This window comes from Emys orbicularis, chromosome 15 (genome assembly GCF_028017835.1).
Source record: "Emys orbicularis isolate rEmyOrb1 chromosome 15, rEmyOrb1.hap1, whole genome shotgun sequence".
Lineage (NCBI taxonomy): Eukaryota > Metazoa > Chordata > Testudines > Emydidae > Emys > Emys orbicularis.
Genome location: NC_088697.1, coordinates 15440763 through 15461865, shown reverse-complemented (window position 1 = coordinate 15461865; position 21103 = coordinate 15440763). Strand labels below are relative to the sequence as shown.

The 21103-nt window shown below is 48.9% G+C and overlaps 1 protein-coding gene, 1 non-coding gene and 2 pseudogenes across 2 annotated transcripts; 3 read left to right on the top strand and 1 right to left on the bottom strand.

Moving 5' to 3' along the window:
- The first annotated feature begins 1365 nt into the window (after positions 1-1365).
- Positions 1366-2926, top strand: LOC135889205 (zinc finger protein 135-like). Its single transcript, XM_065417039.1, has 3 exons — positions 1366-1444; positions 1818-1993; positions 2159-2926. The coding sequence occupies exons 1-3, from the start codon at positions 1366-1368 to the stop codon at positions 2924-2926; spliced, it is 1023 nt and encodes a 340-aa protein (XP_065273111.1).
- A 3816-nt stretch (positions 2927-6742) lies between these two features.
- Positions 6743-6921, top strand: LOC135889692 (U2 spliceosomal RNA; annotated as a pseudogene).
- Positions 6922-9389: 2468 nt separating this feature from the next.
- On the top strand, positions 9390-9568 carry LOC135889694 (U2 spliceosomal RNA; annotated as a pseudogene).
- Positions 9569-20541: 10973 nt separating this feature from the next.
- On the bottom strand, positions 20542-20635 carry TRNAI-UAU (transfer RNA isoleucine (anticodon UAU)). The gene is made up of 2 exons: positions 20598-20635; positions 20542-20577 (listed from the first exon to the last, which is right to left on the bottom strand). It is a non-coding gene; the product is annotated as a tRNA-Ile (tRNA).
- Positions 20636-21103: the final 468 nt, after the last annotated feature.

Below are 21103 nucleotides of genomic sequence, written 5' to 3'. Positions count from 1 at the left end.
AGCCCCCTTCCCAGCAATTACTTTCCACTCCATCCTCCCCTCCATTACCCCTGATTCCCACAAGACTTTGCACTGCTTCTGGGAGTGCTGGAAATACATTTCTCTATTCTAGTTTAAATGAATTATTTCAGTTTTGTATTAATATCCCTAGTAATGAATCTTTTTGTCAAAAACCATTTACTTAACCTTTTTGTGCTCTGTATTGATAGAGAAATACTTGCTGACAGGTATTTTTAAATAAATTACCAAAATAATTGAAACTGGTGTGATTATATTGTGTTACTTTCACAAAATATAAAGAATTCTAAAATACTGTGAGCAACATTTTTAATTTTTTGGTGCAGAATGCTCCCAGGAGTAGAACTTACATTCATGTAATAGGTGATCAGCGGGCAATGGTTTCTCCTCAGGGTGCAGCTTCCATAGCTTTGGTGTGGAGGTGAGACATTGCCTTCTCCTTCCCCCCCATGTATTTCCTAGGAATCTATCCCACTTAACTTTATCTAGCACATTGTTTCAAAAAGTCCTTTGGCACTCATAACACTTTCTAGGACTTTTGTTAGCCAGGTCCCCTCCCCAGAGATGTTACAAACCATCCTACAGTAATACATACACATTCATATTTTTAATACAATAAATTCCTAGGATACTGAAAACTTGATTCAGTAAGGTTTAAGTTAATTCAGTAAGGATGGTCCAGGATATTGCAGAAAATTGTCATCTCTGTCAAACCCATGTCTGTTTGTATCCATCCTTCTCTTGTCTTATTCTTAGATTCTCATATTTTGGGGCAAAGAGTTTTTTGTTCTGTGTTTGTAGAATGTCCAGCAGAATGGGATCCTTGTCCCATTTGCAGTACTAGGTGTTATGATAACAGAAATCATAAATGATAATAATGGGGAGGTTGTGGGCAGTGGGGGGGGGGAGGGTGTCAGAAAGTGGGGAGAGGAAGGTTTTGGGCAAAGAGCTCCTGTGAGCCAGGAGTGCTGGAGGCAGTAGTGGTGGGGATGCTATAGGGAGTTAGGATGCTGTGGAGGGCTGGAAGAAATGGAACTCAAGGATCTGGAAGGGTTGCTGCTGGTTAGAGTAAGGGGAGCGTGGGTGCTGGGTAGCAGGTGCTCCAGGAAAAAGGGGTGCTAGCTATGGGAGGGAGAAATGGGACACATTTTTGGCAGTAGCTCTTGGGAATCAGGACCATGGAACAATTGAGACAGTGGGATTATGGGGTGAAAATGGTTGGGGAGCAGAGAATTTGGGAGCACTGATAACAAGGAGGGCTGTGGGCAATGGGAGGGGAGGAGAGAACACAAGGAGTGGCTGTTCCTTGGGTCCCAGGAGGGAGCGAAGGGTGAGATTAGTTAGAGAATGGTATGTGAGGAAGAGCCATTTCCCCCAGATCTCCAGAGCTCAGAGGAAAGCGAGATCCTGAGAGGCAGCTGTACAGGTGAGTGATCATTAAACCAACTCAAATACTATCAGTTCCTGAAGGAAACAGCTGGGATTCCCAACAAAGACTTGTGAGCTGTCTGAATTCAGGATTGTCCCCAGCAGGTGTCATATGCTCAGGACAGATATTGCTCATGGCTTCCTACCCATCCTGACTAACTCATGGCAGTAGCTCCCTCCCTGAACTTCCTTCTCCCTGAGTGTTTAGATGGGAACTGGATGCAGAACTGATCCCCTACTCTCTCCCCTTTAAAGAAGAGTTTGGGGAAATTCAGTCCCTGATTTTTTTTTTCCATCTCCAGCTGTTCTTTTGGTTTGTTCTCCCCTTTTCCATTCTGGTTTCTGAGGTTTTTCTTTCTCTGTCCCACCAGGTAATGGGATGGTGAATGAGACCATGGATCAGAATCCTCAGCAGGAACATGATGAGGAAGTGGAACCACATGGGGTGTTACTGCAAAGATGCAAAGAGAGTGTGTCCAGGAGTTGTGAGCAGGAAAAAGCCTGTGAGAGTCAGTACAGGCCAGAGAAGCAGCAGGGAAACCAGCCAATGCAGAAAACTGGTCAATCTGTTAATTATCAGGGAACTCAGAAACACAACAAGAATACCATGGCCCAGCAGATTATCCTCAAGGGAGAGAGAAATAACACATGCACTGACTGTGGGAAAAAGTTCAGTAAGCGAGCACACCTTATTATCCATCAGAGAAGCCACACAGGGGAGAAACCCTATGAATGCTGTGAGTGTGGGAAAACCTTCGCTCAGAGCTCAAACCTTACTACACATAAGAGAATCCATACAGGAGAGAAACCCTATGAATGCTGTGAGTGTGGGAAATCCTTCACTGATCACTCAACCCTTATTAGTCATCAGAGAATCCACACAGGGGAGAAACCCTATGAATGCTGTGAGTGTGGGAAATCCTTCTCTCGGAGCTTACACCTTATTCAACATCAGAGAATCCACACAGGAGAGAAACCCTATGAATGCTATGAGTGTGGGCAAACCTTCGCTCAGAGCTCACAGCTTATTAGACATCAGAGGATCCACACCGGGGAGAAACCCTATGAATGCTGTGAATGCGGGAAAACCTTCACGGGTAGTTCAAACCTTATTAGCCATCAGAGAATCCACACAGGGGAAAAACCCTATGAATGCTGTGAGTGTGGGAAAACTTTCACTGATAGCTCAACCCTTATTAGCCACCAGAGAATCCACACAGGGCAGAAACCCTATAGATGCTGTGAGTGTGGGAAAACCTTCTCTTGGAGCTCAGCTCTTATTCAACATCAGAGAATCCACACAGGGGAGAAACCCTATGAATGCTGTGAGTGCAGGAAAACCTTTTCTCAGAGCTCAGCCCTTATTCAACATCAGAGAATCCACACCGGGGAGAAACCTTATGCATGTTGTGAGTGTGGGAAAACCTTTGCTCAGAGCTCAAAACTTATTAGACATCAGAGGATCCACACAAGAGAGTGACCCCATGAATTTTATGAATATGGCAAGTTCTTATATCTGAACTCAGCCTTTATTTATCATTCGAGATGCTGCAAGGGAGATAGAGACCATACAAACCCTGTCTAGAGCTGAGAAAAGATTGTTTTCCTTTCACTAATTCCCACATAGTGAAATTAAAGGCACCATTTGTGTCCCTGTGATCTTTCAGTTCCCCCAGATGAGTTGTCTGCTTTTCCCTGCTGTAGCACATCCTCCCTTGGGGAGAATCCCAGAGTCTTTATGATCAACTGCTTTGTTCTATGTTGTGGAAGTGTGTCTCCCTCAAACAAGAATGTCTGTCAACTCCAGGTGGGGGAACCAGGAGTGACCTCAACTAGGGACATGGAGGTTTAATGTACTTGGGCCTTGATTCCACTAGGATTTAGCTAGCTTCAATTAGCGATGTTGATATAAAAACAAAGTTTTTTTCAATTAAAAAGATAGTCCATTTATAGTGGTTATGGTAATTTAGCAAATTTTGTGAAGACCTGACATAACATCCATCACTTTTCCTAATATAAACAAATTTGGAGCATCCCATATATACTTTTCCTCCCACTGCAAAGCAATTGTTGGTCACCACATTCCCCCACTATGGACAGATTGACTGATTCCCAGTTGTTTTCACATTGCACTGGGTTCTGTTGAACGTTTTTGTACCATTTTTCTCATTTTAAATGTATATAAATATAACAAAGAGAAGGAGCAGGATTAGGGATAGGAAAATAAGTTTTTTCAACCTCTGTGACACCTGAAGAAGTGGTGAGTCGCAAGGATTCCCCCTTTCTGAATTACTCCAGCAGTGTTTTTCTCTTTGAGCCAGAATTTATGTTTTCCACTTTCTACACTTCCACCTCTCACTGTGTCTTATGATTCAGTGTTCTCAGCCCTCTGCTTGGGAATAACACTTAGATTTTATCCTAAAACTTAGTGATTTAGGGCCTGAGATGAAAGTGTCACAGACCTGGAAGGGGAATTTGAATGGATCTCAAATGCAGTATAATCATTTGGAGTTCAAATCTCAGTTTCCAACTATTGGCAAAGCCTCTTCTCAGATTTTTCCTATTGAGATGGAATTGTTTGCAGATGGAGAGGTTGGGTTTTTTCCCCATTATGATGATGCTAGAAGTTTTGTAAATGATACAACTCAATAGTAATGAGTGAAGCAGGTTTCAATGTTCAGAAAAGAATGTAATGGGAGAATCTCTTGTCTTGATTCTGAGTCATCACCTTTAACTTGCTCTGGAATTTCTAGTTATATGAAACTGGATGTATCTTATACCTCTCTGTGTTGTGGGTTTTTCCTCTTTTTTGAGGGCCATTTGGTCCCATAACCAGATATTAGTTTGACTTGCCTGACTATAGCTCAGATTGATTGGGGACTTTGACAAAATAACAATTTATTCAAATAGTCTTTTCTTATTTTATTTTTGCTTTTCCCTGCCCCCTCCATGATGAGAAGGAGAAACTTCAAGTGCAGTTCAATCAAACAGGAGAGAATACTCCAAGCTTTTGGACAAGCTGCCAACTGTTTTTACATCTCCCATCTGAAATGGTGAACAACAGCACACCCCAAATTGTGCAACTAACTGAAATAACTGGATACAATCAGAGTGTTGTTCAGTTGTTTAGGTCAATATTGTCTCACGTGATTTGGGGAGAGAAGTCCACAGTAAGTGACTAGGAACTAGGCAAAAGGTACATGTGTTTGTTTCCCAAGGCAATTCTGACCCAGGCTCTTGTGACAGACTATATCCCAGTGCTCACACCCTACACACTCTGGCAGTAATTTTAGTACAAGGCCTTGAGACATTACACTCCATAGCCTTTATGAAAATATGCTTATGATATGGATATGACATAACTGAGATATACTTTCTGCAAGATGACTCATGGAAGATATCATTTGATAGGTTATGATTTACTGAATGTGATTATCCAATGTGTATGCATGTATCATTTCTGTATCTAAAGTTAGGAATATCGACTATGTAACAATTACAACTGGGAGTGTATTGGGAAGACACCCACCAGATGATAGGCCATCAGATTTGATGGGCCATTAGGAAGACACAACAAGACTATAAAGATACTAATCTCTCCTTCCTGGGATGTAGCTGTGACAGTGCTAGATCAGGTGGTCTTGTCTCCTGATACTAAACATTATCTTGGACTTCTTGTAACTTTCCACTACAAGGAGAAGGAGTGTCAAGTTTGGGAAACAAAAGATTCCTGGTTTATGTAAATCTTAGGGAAGGGTGGGAAGGAGGGCAAACAAGACTCTCCTCCATTGCCTTCCCAAGAAGAAGGACTGCTGAAAGTACCTGGAGGAACAAAGGAACTGACCTGAAGGGAAAGGCAGGGGAGAGTCCAGACTGAGGCAGGGTTCCGGTCTGTAAGAAGAAATAATTGGGACTCTGAGCTACAGAAACTCTTCATCCTGTCTAATTCAGCATTTAGGGTAAGAAATTACATTCTGTATCCTGTTTCTTTACTGAATCAAGCTTAGTTTGCGTGTTTTGTTTTATTTGCTTAGTAATCTGCTTTGATCTGTTTATCTCTTATACTCACTTAAAATCTATCTTTCTGTAGATAATAAAGTGACTGTAAGTGATAGCAAACAGTTCAAAGCAGATTACCTAAAGGATTGGCAACCGCATGATTATTGGGTAAGATCTGAGTTATATACTGACCTGGGTGTGTGGCTGGTCCTTTGGGATCAGAAGAACCTTTTATTTGATCAAATTGGTTTTAAAGAACCACTCATCTTTTAAGTCTAGTGTTTTGGTGGTGATAGAACAACTGGAATGCCTAAGGAAACTGCTTTTCTGACTTCTTCTTAGCCAGTGTGGTGAAACAGAAGTTTACTTATGTTGCTGGTTTGGCATATTTTATGGGAGAAGAACCCCCAGTTTTGGGGTGTGTCTGCCCTATTTCTCAGCAGTTTGTCCTGAATTTGGTATTCTCAGTTGTGACTCACAAAGGCATGGTTACAGTGGCATAGTCTGGCTAGGATCCACAGAACCAGGTCAATTAAGCTTTGGATCAGAACCCCACGCTATGCAAAATTTTCATTTTGATATTGAGAGTTTTGGTGGTTAAAAAGCAGTTACAATGAGTGAGCAACGATCATATGAGGGCCTTGACAGAAAAACCCTGGAAGATTTGTGTTTACAAAAGGGGCTATCCTTTAAAAAAAAAAAAGAAAGCCCGGGAACAAGAACTGAAATCCCTGCTAGTGGCCAGTGATCAGAAGGCAGGGACACTACCCTCACCTGATACCTAGTTCTCAAAGTCACATGAATGGTGTTTGGTGCGTGTCTGGGAGCTCGTGGTGGCGAGGTAGAAAGCGGTGGGGGCAGAGGGGCTGCGTAGCGTCGCCTCGTCTCGTGTCTGGTGGTGTCAGCATTGCTTCTCTGCTTTCCATGAGCTAAGATTAAGTTTAGTATAGATCTTTAGATGGAACACATCACAGGACACCGTCAATACCACATGAAATACTCAAGACCGCTGAGTGGGGAAATAACCCATTTCCTTCCCTGATGACCCCAGCCACGTATTCATTTGCTACGCTGATACTGACTTGGTGTACTTGGTGTACTCAAGCCCACTTGTCTACTGAAGCTTTAAAAACTCTTGCACCTCCAGCTGGGTGTATGCTGGTTATGTGATATGTTTGTATCTCTTCACCCTTGTAACCGATACCTGTAATCCCTCATAAATCAAGCCTGACCCCCAGATGCGCAGTACCTTCCCTCTTAACTTGTGTATATTTAATTTTAAACATTAACTTTAATAAAAATTTTAAACATTAACTTTAATAAAAAATTTAAAACCTGTTCTTCTCAGTTTAATATCTGATATGTCCTTTAGTTGAGGACTGTATGTTAAATTGATTTTTGAAACAGGAGGCTGGAATAGGAGCTTGCTCTGTCCACCTCATGCATTGCATTGTCTCTGGGAACGGGGCATCTCCTTTGGGGGAGAGTCTTCTGGTTAGAAAAACAGGAAGAGTTTCACTGTGAAGATGCTGGTTTGATACGTTTTTTTTTTTTAGAGTAGCCTGGCCTCACTGGTGTTTTGATTTCTTTGTGACAAAACATTGTTTAAACTTCTTGGGAGTGTTTTCTGAGTCTATAGATGTGGGTTTCTTTGTCTTGCTGGAGGATTGTTTTAAAAGCTGGGTGTGACGGGTTGGGTCGCAGAAACCCCTTTGGGGCTGCCACCTGATGTGCCTAGACTACCTCTGAGTCCGTTTTCCCTGCCAGCTTGGGATTTCGGTACCTTGCCTGTTTGAGCCAGACGCGCTTGCCTGCTGCAAACTCAGATCCAAGTCTGAACCACGTCCCCCACAAGCTGCAGGCTTAAGTGAAAACAGTTTAAGAAGTGCTCGGTCTCCGGCACTCAGATACCCAGCTCCCAATGGGGTCCGAACCCCAAATCAATCCGTTTTACCCGTTTTACCCTGTATAAAGCTTATAGAGGGTAAACTGTAAAATCCTGTTACCAGGGCTGCTGCCTCGCAGCCTGTGCATCTGCCTGCCAGCCCTAGAACTCATAAGGCACTAATCCAGAGAGTGGCGGCTGGGTGCTCTGGTTGAAGAGCCAGCAGAGTGGCGCAGCGGAAGCGTGCTGGGCCCAGAGGTCGATGGATTGAAACCATCCTCTGCTACGCCTACGCTCCTTTCTTTTGGCTCTGGGCCTTCAAGCGAGGCGGTGACCAGCAGAGCACCAAAAGCCTAGGCCATGAGGCAAGAGGTGGCTGAGGCGGCGGCCTTCCAGGGAGCTCCCCGGCACCTCTGGCTGCCTGGGCTGAAGGCAAGAGGCAGGCCTGGGCGTGGTGAGGGCCTCCTGTTCCGTAATGAGGCAGCAGTGCTTCCTTTCCCCCCCACACCCCTCCTGCACCGGCAAGCGGCTGCTGTGGGAGAACACCAGGGAAGCTCTCAGGACGCTAGGCAGCTCTATGTGGCTGTCGGGAAAGAGCCGAAGCTCCCGACTCGACCTGCCATTGACTCACATGGCTCTGCGCTCCGTCAGCCGGGGCGCGCCAGGCTGTGGACGTGACTCAGGCTTGGGCAGCATGGCCGTGCTTTCCTGGCGAGGCATGAGACAGACCAAGAGCTTTGCACAGCCTATAGGGAAGTGGGAGGGAGGCAGTCTTCGAGCCAGCGTGTCTCGTCTGTTTCTCCCTTGCCGCTTGGGAGGAGGCGGGAAGCGAGCGAAACGTTCCCGGCTGAAGGTTTTACGCTCAGCCTTGAGGATTAAGCCCGAGCCTCCGGCATGGCTGCTGGGAGATGGGTTTACTGAATGGCATTCAGCGCGCTCTTCGGGTCACCAGCTGAAAGCACTGAGGCCAAGAGGGACGGGTTTGAGGTGGCAAAAAGGGGGCCTTTGAGGCTCCCAGCAGGTCTCGAGGAGCAAGGAAGGAGCACAGACTTACCGCCATCCCTGGGTGGGTTCGAACCACCATCCTTTCGGTTAACAGCTGGACGCGCTGACCCATTGCACCACAGAGACCCGGCTGGATTGAGCGCGAAAGTCAGCAATCAGCTCAGGGTAGGGTATACCATATGTGTGCAGTGGTTAGACAAGAAACAGCAAGGAACTGGACTTGTATGGAGTGTAACTGTATCTTATGTGTGCCTGATGACTGTACGTTTGAGAGAGTTATGTGGGAAGGAGCAGAAAAGAGCATTGGAGCTGCGGTATAGCGCTTGCGTACACTTTCTTGGAACTGTGTTTTTTTTTGTTTGTTTTTTTTGCTCTAAGAGTTAAAAGGGAGAGATTGTTAGTCACAGGTCAGTGGGTGGGTATATGCAAATTAGGAGTGTACAGGGAACCCAGCGAGAGGAAGGAGGCTGAAAGACTTCTCTGTCTTTTGAACAGCATTGTGTGTTAACGGTTCTTGCTTTGAATTCCTCCATTGGAGTCATTTCGGGGAAGCGATCGTCACTTAGAGTTACCTAATTCTCAAAGTCACATGCATGGTGTTTGGTGCGTGTCTGGGAGCTCATGATGGCGAGGTAGAAAGCGGTGGGGGCAGAGGGGCTGCGTAGCGTCGCCTCATCTCGTGTCTGGTGGTGTCAGCATTGCTTCTCTGCTTTCCATGAGCTAAGATTAAGTTTAGTATAGATCTTTAGATGGAACACATCACAGGACACCGTCAATACCACATGAAATACTCAAGACCGCTGAGTGGGGAAATAACCCATTTCCTTCCCTGACAACCCCAGCCACGTATTCATTTGCTACGCCGATGCTGACTTGGTGTACTCAAGCCCACTTGTCCACTGAAGCTTTAAAAACTCTTGCACCTCCAGCTGGGTGTATGCTGGTTATGTAATATGTATGTATCTCTTCACCCTTGCAACCGATACCTGTAATCCCTCATAAATCTAGCCTGACCCCCAGATGCGCAGTACCTTCCCTCTTAACTTGTGTATATTTAATTTTAAACATTAACTTTAATAAAAATTTTAAAACCTGTTCTTCTCAGTTTAATATCTGATATGTCCTTTAGTTGAGGACTGTATGTTAAATTGATTTTTGAAACAGGAGGCTGGAATAGGAGTTTGCTCTGTCCACCTCATGCATTGCATTGTCTCTGGGAACGGGGCATCTCCTTTTGGGGAGAGTCTTCTGGTTAGAAAAACAGGAAGAGTTTCACTGTGAAGATGCTGGTTTGATTTAAAAAAAAAAAAAAAAAAAAAAAACTTAAGAGTAGCCTGGCCTCACTGGCATTTTGATTTCTTTGTGACAAAATATTGTTAAAACTTCTTGGCAGATCCGGGATGCAGAAACCTGCTTAAGAAAAAGCCTCCGGTCCCAGCCCCCTGCTCTGCCACAGACTTCCCGGGTGCCCTTGGGCACATCACTCAGCCTCTCTGGGCCTCAGTTCTCCCGTCCGGGAAATGGGGCTGGTGGCGCTTCCCGCCCTCGCACGAGCCTGGGAGGAGAACTACCCTGCGGATTAGGAAGATGTTCAGATACTGGGGTAATGGGGGAGGGGCGCAGGGGGAACATATTAGCACCCTCATTTGGTATCTGGAGTCTGTTTGGAAACAAAATATTTCCCTGAAGTCATTCCAAACCCTGTATTCAGCCATAACCTTGGGAAATATGTAACAGAGCAGTGTGTTTTTTTCCTGTGTAGCCAGCCCCCGACCTGGCACCAGCCCCCAGCTCTGCCCCCTTCCTGCCACTGCGACCCCATCTCACCTCCTGACCCTGGCTGGGCATCCCGGGCCCTTCATAGCAGGGGGATGTCCAGGAGAGTCTCCTTGCAGCCATGAGGGGGTGTCTGGTGGGTGCTGTCACCTCTGCCAGAGACCCCCAAGAAACCCACTAGCTTCCTCCGCATGCTGAGAGGGGCTCCTACTTTGTGACTTGGGTGGGAGATTCCGTGATGTCTCAGCCCGGGGGTGGGGAGGGGTTCAAATCACGAGTCTGAAGTGGAAGGGCAACCCTCTACCCCCATTCAGATTCCGCTAGGGGGCTGGGCTGGGATCTCTAGGGAGGGAGACACAGGAAAAAAACAGCCACCACTATGGAACCCAGGAGTCCTGGCTCCCAGTCCCCTGCTCTCACCTCTAGACCCCCCTCAGCTCCCAGAGCCAGGGATAGAACCCAGGGATCCTGGCACCCAGCCCCCACCCACTCTGACCACTAGATCCCCCCGCCCTTTTAGGCTCACTGCCTCTTCTATCCAACCATCCCACCTGTCCATCCCTTTGCTGCAGGTTTTTGGGGTGTTACCTCTGCTCTGCATTCCCCCACTGCAGTCCAAGGCCTTCCCTCCCTCCAACCACATATCCTCTCCCCCCTTGTGCTGGATCATCTGCTTGGCCCCCCGCCCATTCTCGGGGCGCACTGTGAAGTGTGGCTTGGGATTGTGCAACGGCCCAGCACCAGGGAATGCAGAACGGAAACCACAGGCCCTACCCCGCCCCACCGGAGCTGCCCTCCAGGTACATTGGAGCCCAGCACCCTGCATCTGTGCCCACCTGCCCCACAGGGGTGAGCTGCACCCCCCGCCACGCTCTGCAGAGGGGAGAAGGGTCAGGCCAGTCAGGCCATTTAGGATGGGGGAATTGCCACCTCTTTTTCTCCACAGCCACTGCCTATGAGCAGGATTCCTCCTCCTCCTTCCTTCTGTGCCTCAGTGCAACTACATCTCCACACCTAGACAGCTGGTCCATCCGCTGCACCCCAATCACCCATGCCTAACCCTCCTGCACCTGGCTCCATAGAATTAAGTCTCACATGTCTCTTGTGCACAGAGAGTCTTGGCCCCCCTCATTGGGTGACCTGAGTCTGAGAAACATAGTGTCCATCTTCTCTAAAGAAGTACTTGGAGAGCTTGTTCTTATGTGACCATGTGACCTAATGGCTAAGGCATCTGACTTCCAGTCAGGAGAGTGAGGGTTCAAGTCCCGTTGTGCTTGTGCCATTTTCCATTTGTGCTGAAAGTCCTGCTCCCTTCAGGGCTGGAACCTCTTCTTGGCCGCTCAGGCCAATGTTGTGGCTTTAGCTAGAGCCCCGGGAAGGAGTTGGGGTTTGGGTGTCACAAAGGCTGGGGCATGAGCCCCATGTGCTTCCAGTCTAGCCTTTGCCATTCCTGACTTGCCAAAGAAAATGGGCAGCTGCCCGGGCTAGCGTGTGGAGCAGTTTCCCTCTTCCAAATGTGCACCTGTCCCTGTGCTTGAGGGGACTTGCTAAATAGCGCGTTGGGAGCCTGGGTGTTTCTCTGCTTCTCGCCAGCTGGGGAAAAGCCTCTTGGTGTAAAATCTCCTGCCCCACTGCCAAAGTGAGCACCATGAGTGGGAATGGTAAGAGACCCCCCATCTTTTCCTACCCTGCTGGGACTGACCCTGCTTTTCCTACCATCTTCTGATGTTGGCCCCAGAGCATCAAGCAGCCGCCCCGCATGCTGGTCTGTGGGTGGCCTTCAGTGGGTGTTTGGCATGGAAGGGAGCAGGCTGGCCAGATGTCTTTGTGGCTGTCTGCTGGCCACGCATAGGCATGGTCCTTCCCTCCTCTGAACAGCCAGAAATGCAGTCAGTCTGTGCTTAGAGAGCAGAGACACAGGAGAGTTAATGAGACTGAAAAGACATGAGAGGGCGAGAAAAATGGAGAAAGGACCTGTGAAGACAGCACACACTACAGGGACACAGCCTGGTTAAGGGATGTGGAGGCAACTGAAATGTGCTTGGGAGGATGGCAATGAGGGATTGAAAAAATGTTGGATTCAGTGAAAAATGAGACCAAATGAGGAAGCTGAATGGCAGCTCCACATAGGGTCATTGGGATCAAACACCCCACCCATGGGCACCTCGAACTGTGCTAGACACAGAGAAAAGGCAAAGAGGGATCCAGTCCCAAATGATCCTCTTCTGGGAGAAGACCCCCTGGATCATTAGGACGTGGGCTGGGAATGGAGTGGAAGGTCCCTTAGGACGAAGAGAGATAAAGGCCGCAGAGCTAGGGACACTCAGCAACACGAGTGAAAGGGCTTCACACCCTGCAGCAGCAACAGCTGGGGGCTGCAGGCTTGGCCTGAGCTGCATTGGCAGCAGGACAGGAGGCAGGTTAGGACTGAGATCCCTGGGGAATGTCTCCATCCTCATCTGGTGTTGGTTTAGATATAAACAATGATGCAGCCTCTGCTCCTGAGCAAAAGCCCCGGAACCTCGGTAGAAGTGGGGGAGCCACGAGGCCCTGCCCTTCTCCAAGGCCCCACCTCTCCTCTTCCTCTGGAGGCCCTGTCCCCAGCCAGGACAGAAGCTGAAGCCAGGCCATGGTAAAAGCTACCTAGGGAGCCCAAGCCACTATGGGGAGCTCCAAACCCTCCACCTGCCCTGGGTTAGGGGCCGAGGTGCAGAAGCATAGGCACCGACTCTCTGGGTGCTCCAGCCCTGGAGCACCCACGGGGAAAAACTAGTGGGTGCTCTGCACCCACTGGCAGTCAAGCTCCCCTCACCCCCATCCCACCCCCTCACCCTCCCTTTCCCCTGAGCGCACTGCATACTGGCTCCTCCACCTATCTCCCAGCGCTTCCCACCTGGCCACCGCCAAACAGCTGTTTGGCCGCTCCGGGAGGGAGGCTGAGGAGTGGGAACATGGCACGCTCAGGGGAGGAAGCAGGGGAGAGGTGGGGCCGGGGCGGGGATTTGGGGAAAGAGTTGGAATAGGGGCAGGGAGGGGGCGGAGTTGGGATGCAGGGGCGGGGCCTCATGGAAGGGGTGGAGTGGGGGGGCAGGGCCGGGGGTGCCCAAGGGAAAGAGGGGAAGTCAGTGCCTATGTGCAGAAGAGCCTGTAGTCATAAGTTGAGGCAGCCAGGAATGCAGCTATAAGTCAACCCAAAGGCTGGAAGGCATCTCTAGCTCAACTCTCAAGTTCAATAGCATGGGGCCATCTGGAACAGAGATCTCCCTTGAGTGGGCATGAGTAGCCAAGCCGGAGGGAAAAGAGAGACTGTTGTGCAATTGGGATGCTGAGCAGCAGGACCTCCAGGGTTTCATAGCAATCTGACACAGCTCCAGAAGATCCAACCAAGATCTGAACTGGGATTGTGAGATTCAGAGTCCTGACCATTACACCACAGGACCAGCTGGCTCTGGCTTTTCTCTAGAACACCTGTGACCACTAGTATTCAGATGGCAGACTTGTCCACTGCACTCCTTGGTTCTCTCCAGCTGCTCCCTCCCTCGAGACCCTTTCTCCTCCCCCATCTCTAGTTCTTGTCTCTGCTCTTACCCCCCCCACCTTTGTTTTCTCAGGGACCTAGCCCCACATTGCTGAGTTGTCCACTATCCTGTTTAACTTCCAAATCAGCTGGGCCTGGAGCACATTCCCAGGAAGTTCTCCCCTAGGTAGATAGCAGTGATGTCTGGTGTGTCCTCATGGGGAATCAGCTCACAAAAAAAGAGCCAGGAGCTGGTCCCAGTGCATCCCCCATCTGCTGTGTGGAGAGAAAGTCACCTCCAGCCCAAGGCCCAGTTGCAAACCGCTTGCTGAATTACGGGCTGTCTTGGAAGCCCACTGCACAATGCTGTGCCCACAAATCCATGTCCCCAGCCATAGGGGTACTTCAATATAATCTAAATAAGAGACATGGGGAAGGAGCAGACAGGGTTAAAACCTGTGGTGCTTATGGCCCACCACATGCATTGGCCTCCCATCAGGCAGGGGACTTATAGGCCCTATATCACCTGCACCCTGTAACCTGGATCTCTGGTGCCCCCAGACCCAACTAGGTAGCTGCTGTTGCAGTCCCTCTATGGAAGAAGTGGGAGCCATACTCTCCAGTGGCAATATTTCAGAGGTGGATACAGACTCTATGACTCAGAAAGACTGGGGCTTGGCTCTGCATCTCCCCTATCAGAGCGAACAGAGGCTGAGGGGGGCACAAGAAGGGCAAAAGGTGACAAACAGGAGAGATATTTTTCTTGTTGCAATTCATCAAAATCTCATCCCTGAAAAGCTCCAGCCCGGGGGAAGCTCAGCCCACCAACCACTCAGTGAGCTACATGGATAATCCTGCCCCAGGGACTGAGGGCTGTTAGAATAGAGATATTCAGGCTGCCTGTACAGGCCTAGACTTGAAGATCTTAGGTGTATTTTTATCACTTAGCTAGTGACAGGGGTATAAAACAAAGAATCAAAATCACAATCTGCCTGTGTCTGGGCCTTGTCTCACTAGGAAAGTCTGAGGCCTTGTTCTTAGGCTAAGGCCTTTGGCTAAGCAGCAGGGGCAGCCATAAGCTGGGAAGCGAACAGTAACATCCTCACATGCCTAACCAGTCACACTGAAATAAGGTGGTGTTGGGCTGTTAGGAAGACGATCCTATCCTGATAGTGCCCATCACCACCAGATAAAAAAACAGATCTTAAGAGAGCATCTCAATGGTTGTGGTTGTGAAACCCTCATTTCTGTAGGTTTTATCTTTATGGCCCCCACTTTTCTATTGTCAATCTGTCTGGTTCTCTAGTTGTTTCTGTCCACTGTTTAATTAATTTTGCTAGGTGTAAGTTAATTAGGGTAGTGGGATATAATTGGTTAGAGAATTATGTTACAATATGTTAGAATTGGTTAGTTAAATTTCAGGAAAATGATTGGTTAAGGTATAGCTGAGAATATTACTGTATAAACTGGGGTCAAACAGGAAGTGGAAGGGGAAATTGGAATCATGTTTGTTAAGTGGGGGAATGGGAACAGGGAATAGGGACACAGGCAAGGCCCTGCGGCATCAGAACTGGGAAGGGAACCCTGGGGAACAGACTCTATCGGCGTATAGAGATAAGCCTGACTGGTGTGAAGGGTTTTGGAATATGCTTGCTTGGAAACTAACCCCGGTAAACATCACATTGTCTGTGCTTCGGACTTCTGGTCTTTTGCGGCTTGCTGTCTGAGTGACAAGAACCATGGAACTGGGCGGGGCAAACGAAAGCCCTCTAACAATGGCTACCTTGCTCCTCTCCCACCCCAGGCTCAGGGGTCAAGGATCAAAGGATGGGCAGGACTCCAGGCTCTGCTTGAGGGCTCCTGGCACAGGGGCTGGTGGGGGAGAAAGGATTGTAGATTCTCACCTGCTCTCTGGAGAAGAGGTAATAAGTGAAGGGGGCATTTTTGACTCCTCCCCTGTCTGAGGGTATGTCTACACTACGAAATTAGGTCGAATTTATAGAAGCCGGTTTTATAGAAATCGGATTTATACAGTCGATTTTGTGTGTCCCCACATAAAATGCTCTAAGTGCATTAAGTCAGCGGACCGCGTCCACAGTACCGAGGCTAGCGTCGACTTCCAGAGCATTGCACTGTGGGTAGCTATCCCACAGTTCCCGCAGTCTCCGCCGCCCATTGGAATTCTGGGTTGAGATCCCAATGCCTGATGATGCAAAAACAGTGTCGTGGGGGGTTCTGGGTACATGTCGTCAGGCCCCTCCCCCTCCATCAGAGCAATGGCAGACAATCGATTTGTGCCTTTTTACCTGGGTTACCTCTGCAGACAACATACCATGCCAAGCATGGAGCCCGCTCAGCTCAGCTCAGCTCACCGTCACGTCCTCTGGGTGCTGGCAGATGTGGGGCTGCATTGCTATACAGCAGCAGCTCCTTGCCTTTTGGCAGTAGATGGTGTATTATGACTGGTATCCATCGTCATCGTATTCCTCAGTACGTTCGGTCAGAGGCACCTGGGCAGACATGTTTTGTCTCCTGGAGACTCAGTCCTGCCGGCAGTCCTATTGAACCGTCTTGACGATGATGGCTAGCAGTCGTAATACAGCATCTTATGCCAAGCACCCAGAAGATGCCGATGGCTATCAGTCATGCTGCACCATCTGCTGCCAGCTTAAGATGTAAAAAATAGATGGACCAGATTTGTTCTGTATTCATTTGCTTCCCCCTCCCTCCATGAAATCAACGGCCTGCTAAACCCAGGGTTTTGAGTTCAATCTTTGGGGGGGCCATTCTGTGTGACAGTTGTTTGTGTTTCTCCCTGATGCACAGCCACCTTTGTTGATTTTAATTCCCTGTAAGCCATGTCGTCACTCACCCCTCCCTCCCTCCGTCAGACAATAGTTTCGCACCTTTTTTCAGCCCAGACGCCATAGCACTGGGATCATGGAGCCCGCTCAGATCACCGCGGCAATTATGAGCACTATGAACACCACGGGCATTGTCCTGGAGTATATGCAGAGCCAGAACATGCCAAAGCAAAACCAGGCGAGGAGGTGATTGCAGCGATTGCAGCGCGGCGACGAGAGTGATGAGGAAATTGCCATGGACATAGATCTCTCACAAAGTACAGGCCCCAGCAATGTGCAAATCATGGTGTTACTGGGACAGTTTCATGGCGTGGAACGCCGATTCTGAGCCCGGGAAACAAGCACATACCGGTGGGACTGCATCGTGTTGCAGGTGTGGGACGATTCCCAGTGGCTGCGAAACTTTCACATGCGTAAGGGCACTTTCATGGAACTTTGTGACTTGCTTTCCCCTGCCCTGAAGCACCAGAATACCAGGGTGAGAGCAGCCCTCACAGTTGAGAAGCGAGTGGCGATAGCCCTGTGGAAGCTTGCAATGCCAGACAGCTACCGGTCAGTCGGGAATCAATTTGGAGTGGGCAAATCTACTGTGGGGGCTGCTGTGATCCAAGTAGCCAACGCAATCAAACACCTGCTGTTATCAAGGGTAGTGACTCTGGGAAACGTGCAGGTCATAGTAGATGGCTTTGCTGCAATGGGATTCCCAAACTGTGGTGGGGCGATAGACGGAACCCATATCCCTGTCTTGTCACCGGAGCACCAAGCCACCGAATACATAAACCGCAAGGGGTACTTTTCAATGCTGCTGCAAGCCCTGGTGGATCACAAGGGACGTTTCACTAACATCAACGTGGGATGGCCGGGAAAGGTACATGATGCTCGCATCTTCAGGAACTCTGGTCTGTTTCAAAAGCTGGAGGAAGGACTTTCTTCCCGGACCAGAAAATAACCGTTGGGGATGTTGAAATGCCTATCCCTTAATGCCATGGCTCATGATGCCGTACACAGGCAGTCTGGACAATAGTCAGGACCTGTTCAACTATAGGCTGAGCAAGTGCCGAATGGTTGTGGAATGTGCATTTGGACGTTTAAAAGCACGCTGGCGCAGTTTACTGACTCGGATAGACCTCAGCGAAGCCAATATTTCAATTGTTATTGCTGCTTGCTGTGCGCAACACAATATCTGTGAGAGTAAGGGGGAGACATTTATGGCGGGGTGGGAGGTTGAGGCAAATTGCCTGGCCGCTGATTACGCGCAGCCAGACACCAGGGCAGTTAGAAGAGTACTGGTGCGTGGTGCGCATCAGAGAAGCTTTGAAAATGAGTTTTGTAACTGTCCAGGCTACGGTGTGAAACTTCTGTTTGTTTCTCCTTGATGAACCCTCCGCCCCCCCCCCTCCCCCGGTTCACTCTACTTCCCTGTAAACTAACCACCCTCCCCTCCCCCCTTCGAGCACCGCTTGCAGAGGCAATAAAGTCATTGTTACTTCACATTCATGCATTCTTTATTAATTCATCACACAACTAGGGGGATAACTGCCAAGGTAGCCCGGGATGGGTGGGGGAGGAGGGAAGGAAAAGGACACACTGCAGTTTAAAACTTTAACACTTATTGAAGGCCAGCCTTCTGATGCTTGGGCAATCATCTGGGGTGGAGTGGCTGGGTGGCCGGAGGCCCCCCCACCGCGTTCTTGGGCGTCTGGGTGAGGAGGCTATGGAAGTTGGGGAGGAGGGCTGTTGGTTACACAGGGGCTGTAGCAGCGGTCTCTGCTCCTGCTGCCTTTCCTGCAGTTCAACCATACGCTGGAGCATATCAGTTTGATGCTCCAGTAGCCGGAGCATCGACTCTTGCCTTCTGTCAGCAAACTGAAGCCACCTGTCCTCTTCAGCCCGCCACTTGCTCTCTTCAGCCCGCGATTCAGCCCGCCACCTCTCCTCTCGTTCATATTGTGCTTGTTTCCACTCTGACATTGACTGCCTCCACGCATTCTGCTGTGCTCTGTCAGCGTGGGAGGACATCTGAAGCTCCGAGAACATGTCATCCCGAGTCCGCCGTTTTCTCCTTCTAATCTTCGCTAGCCTCTGCGAAGGAGAAACTTTTGTAGCTGGTGGAGGAGAAGGGAGAGGTGGTTAAAAAAGACACATTTTAGAGAACAATGGGTACACTCTTTCATGTTAAATTTTGCTGTTCACATTACACAGCACATGTGCTTTCGTTACAAGGTCGCATTTTTCCTCTTATATTGAGGGCCTGCCGGTTTGGTGTGAGAGATCACTCACGCAGTGCCAGGCAACAGAATTCAGCTTGCAGGCAGCCATGGTAAGCCACTGTCTTTTGGCTTTTTTAACCTTCTTAACACCTGGGAATGGTTTCAAACAGTAGCACCCTCATTTCCCATACCAAGCACCCATTGGGTTGGCCATTTAAAATGGGTTTGCAATGTAAAAGGAGGGGCTGCGGTTTCCGGGTTAACATACAGCACAAACCCAACTACCCCCCCACACACACACCCAATTCTCTGGGATGATCACTTCACCCCTCCCCCCCCACCGCATGGCTAACAGCGGGGAACATTTCTGTTCAGCCGAGCAGGAACGGGCACCACTGAATGTCCCCTTAATAAAATCACCCCATTTCAACCAGGTGACTGTGAATGATATCACTCTCCTGAGGATAACAAAGAGAGATAAGGAATGGATGTTGTCTGCATGCCAGCAAACACCGGGACCATACACTGCCATGGTTTGTTATGCAATGATTCCAGACTACGTGCTACTGGCCTGGCGTGGTAAAGTTTCCTACCATGGTGGACGGGATAAGGCAGCCCTCCCCAGAAACCTTTTGCAAAGGCTTTGGGAGTACATGAAGGAGAGCTTTCTGGAGATGTCCCTGGAGGATTTCCGCTCCATCCCCATACACGTTAACAGACTTTTCCAGAAGCTGTACTGGCCTTGATTGCCAGGGCAAATTAATCATTAATCATTAAACACGCTTGCTTTTAAACCATGTGTAATATTTACAAAGGTACACTCGCCAGAGGTCCCTTGTGTGCCCTCAGGGTCTGGGAGCATGCTTTGGGTGAGTTCGGGGGTTACTGGTTCCAGGTCCAGGGTGATAAACATATCCTGGCTGTTGGGGAAACCAGTTTCTCCGCTTCCTTGCTGTGAACTATTTTCATTGTCTTCATCATCATCTTCCTCGTACCCCGAACCCGCTTCCCTGTTGCGTGATTCTCCATTGATGGAGTCAAAGCACATGGTTGGGGTAGTGGTGGCTGCACCCCCTAGCATGTCATGCAGCTCCGCGTAGAAGCGGCATGTTTGCAGCTCTGCCCCGGACCTTCCATTTGCCTCTCTGGCTTTGTGGTAGGCTTGCCTTAGCTCCTTAATTTTCACGCGGCACTGCTGTGCGTCCCTGTTATGGCCTCTGTCCTTCATGGCCTTTGAGACTTTTTCTAATATTTTGCCATTTCGTTTACTGCTACGGAGTTCAGCTAGCACTGATTCGTCTCCCCATATGGCGAGCAGATCCCGTACCTCCCGTTCGGTCCATGCTGGAGCTCTGTTGCGATCCTGGGACTCCATGATGGTTACCTGTGCTGATGAGCTCTGCGTGGTCACCTGTGCTCTCCACGCTGGGCAAATAGGAAATGAAATTCAAAAGTTTGCAGGGCTTTTCTTGTCTACCTGGTCAGTGCATCTGAGCGGAGAGTGCTGTCCATAGCAGTCACAATGAAGCACTGTGGGATAGCTCCCGGAGGCCAATAATGTCGAATTCCGTCCACACTACCCCAAATTCGACCCGCAAAGGCCAATATTAGCGCTAATCCCCTCGTTGGAGGTGGAGTAAAGAAACCGGTTTAAAGGGCCCTTTAAGTAAAAAAAAAAGGGCTTCGTCGTGTGGATGTGTCCAGGCTTAAGTCGATTTAACGCTGCTAAATTCAACCTAAACTTGTAGTGTAGACCAGGCCTCAGTGTTCCCTGGGCTGGAATTCTACATTCCACAGGGCCAAACGAGTGGGTGAAGCCATTTTGTTAATGAAAACAAGTGCTCCAGGTGAGGCTTGAACTCACAACCTCAGCATAGCTCCTCGCAGCACTGCCCTATAAGTACTGTGCGCTAACCAATTGCGCCACTGGAGCACCTCTTAACTGTTCTTTTCCCAGGCCCCTAGGTTGATAAAGGCAAGGAGTGACCCCAAAACATTCTCAGTGGAGTTGAGAGTGGGTAGTGGCAAATGTTGGTACTTGGTGGGGTGGATTCTTCTTAAGGCTTCCAGGCACCATTTCACCCTTTTGTTCTTCTCTGTGTAATAACAGAGCTGATTAAGACTCAATGTAGAGTCTTGCTGCAGACCAACAGATCTGAAATCACTGATAACCAGCTCTAAGCATTAGTCTGCTTTGGGACAGTGTCTCTCATTCAAGGAACTGCCTAGTCTGCACTAGCAGTGAGGCTCCCTCACTTACAGCTGAAATCAGTGAGAGCTGTGTGAAGTGCAGGGACCCAGGGGTGCTTGAACAGGGGGGAACAACACACCAGGACTTTTAAAAATGGGAGGGCTCTGCCTTACCACTTTGTAATGACTGTAAGGGTGACTGAGGGTGGGG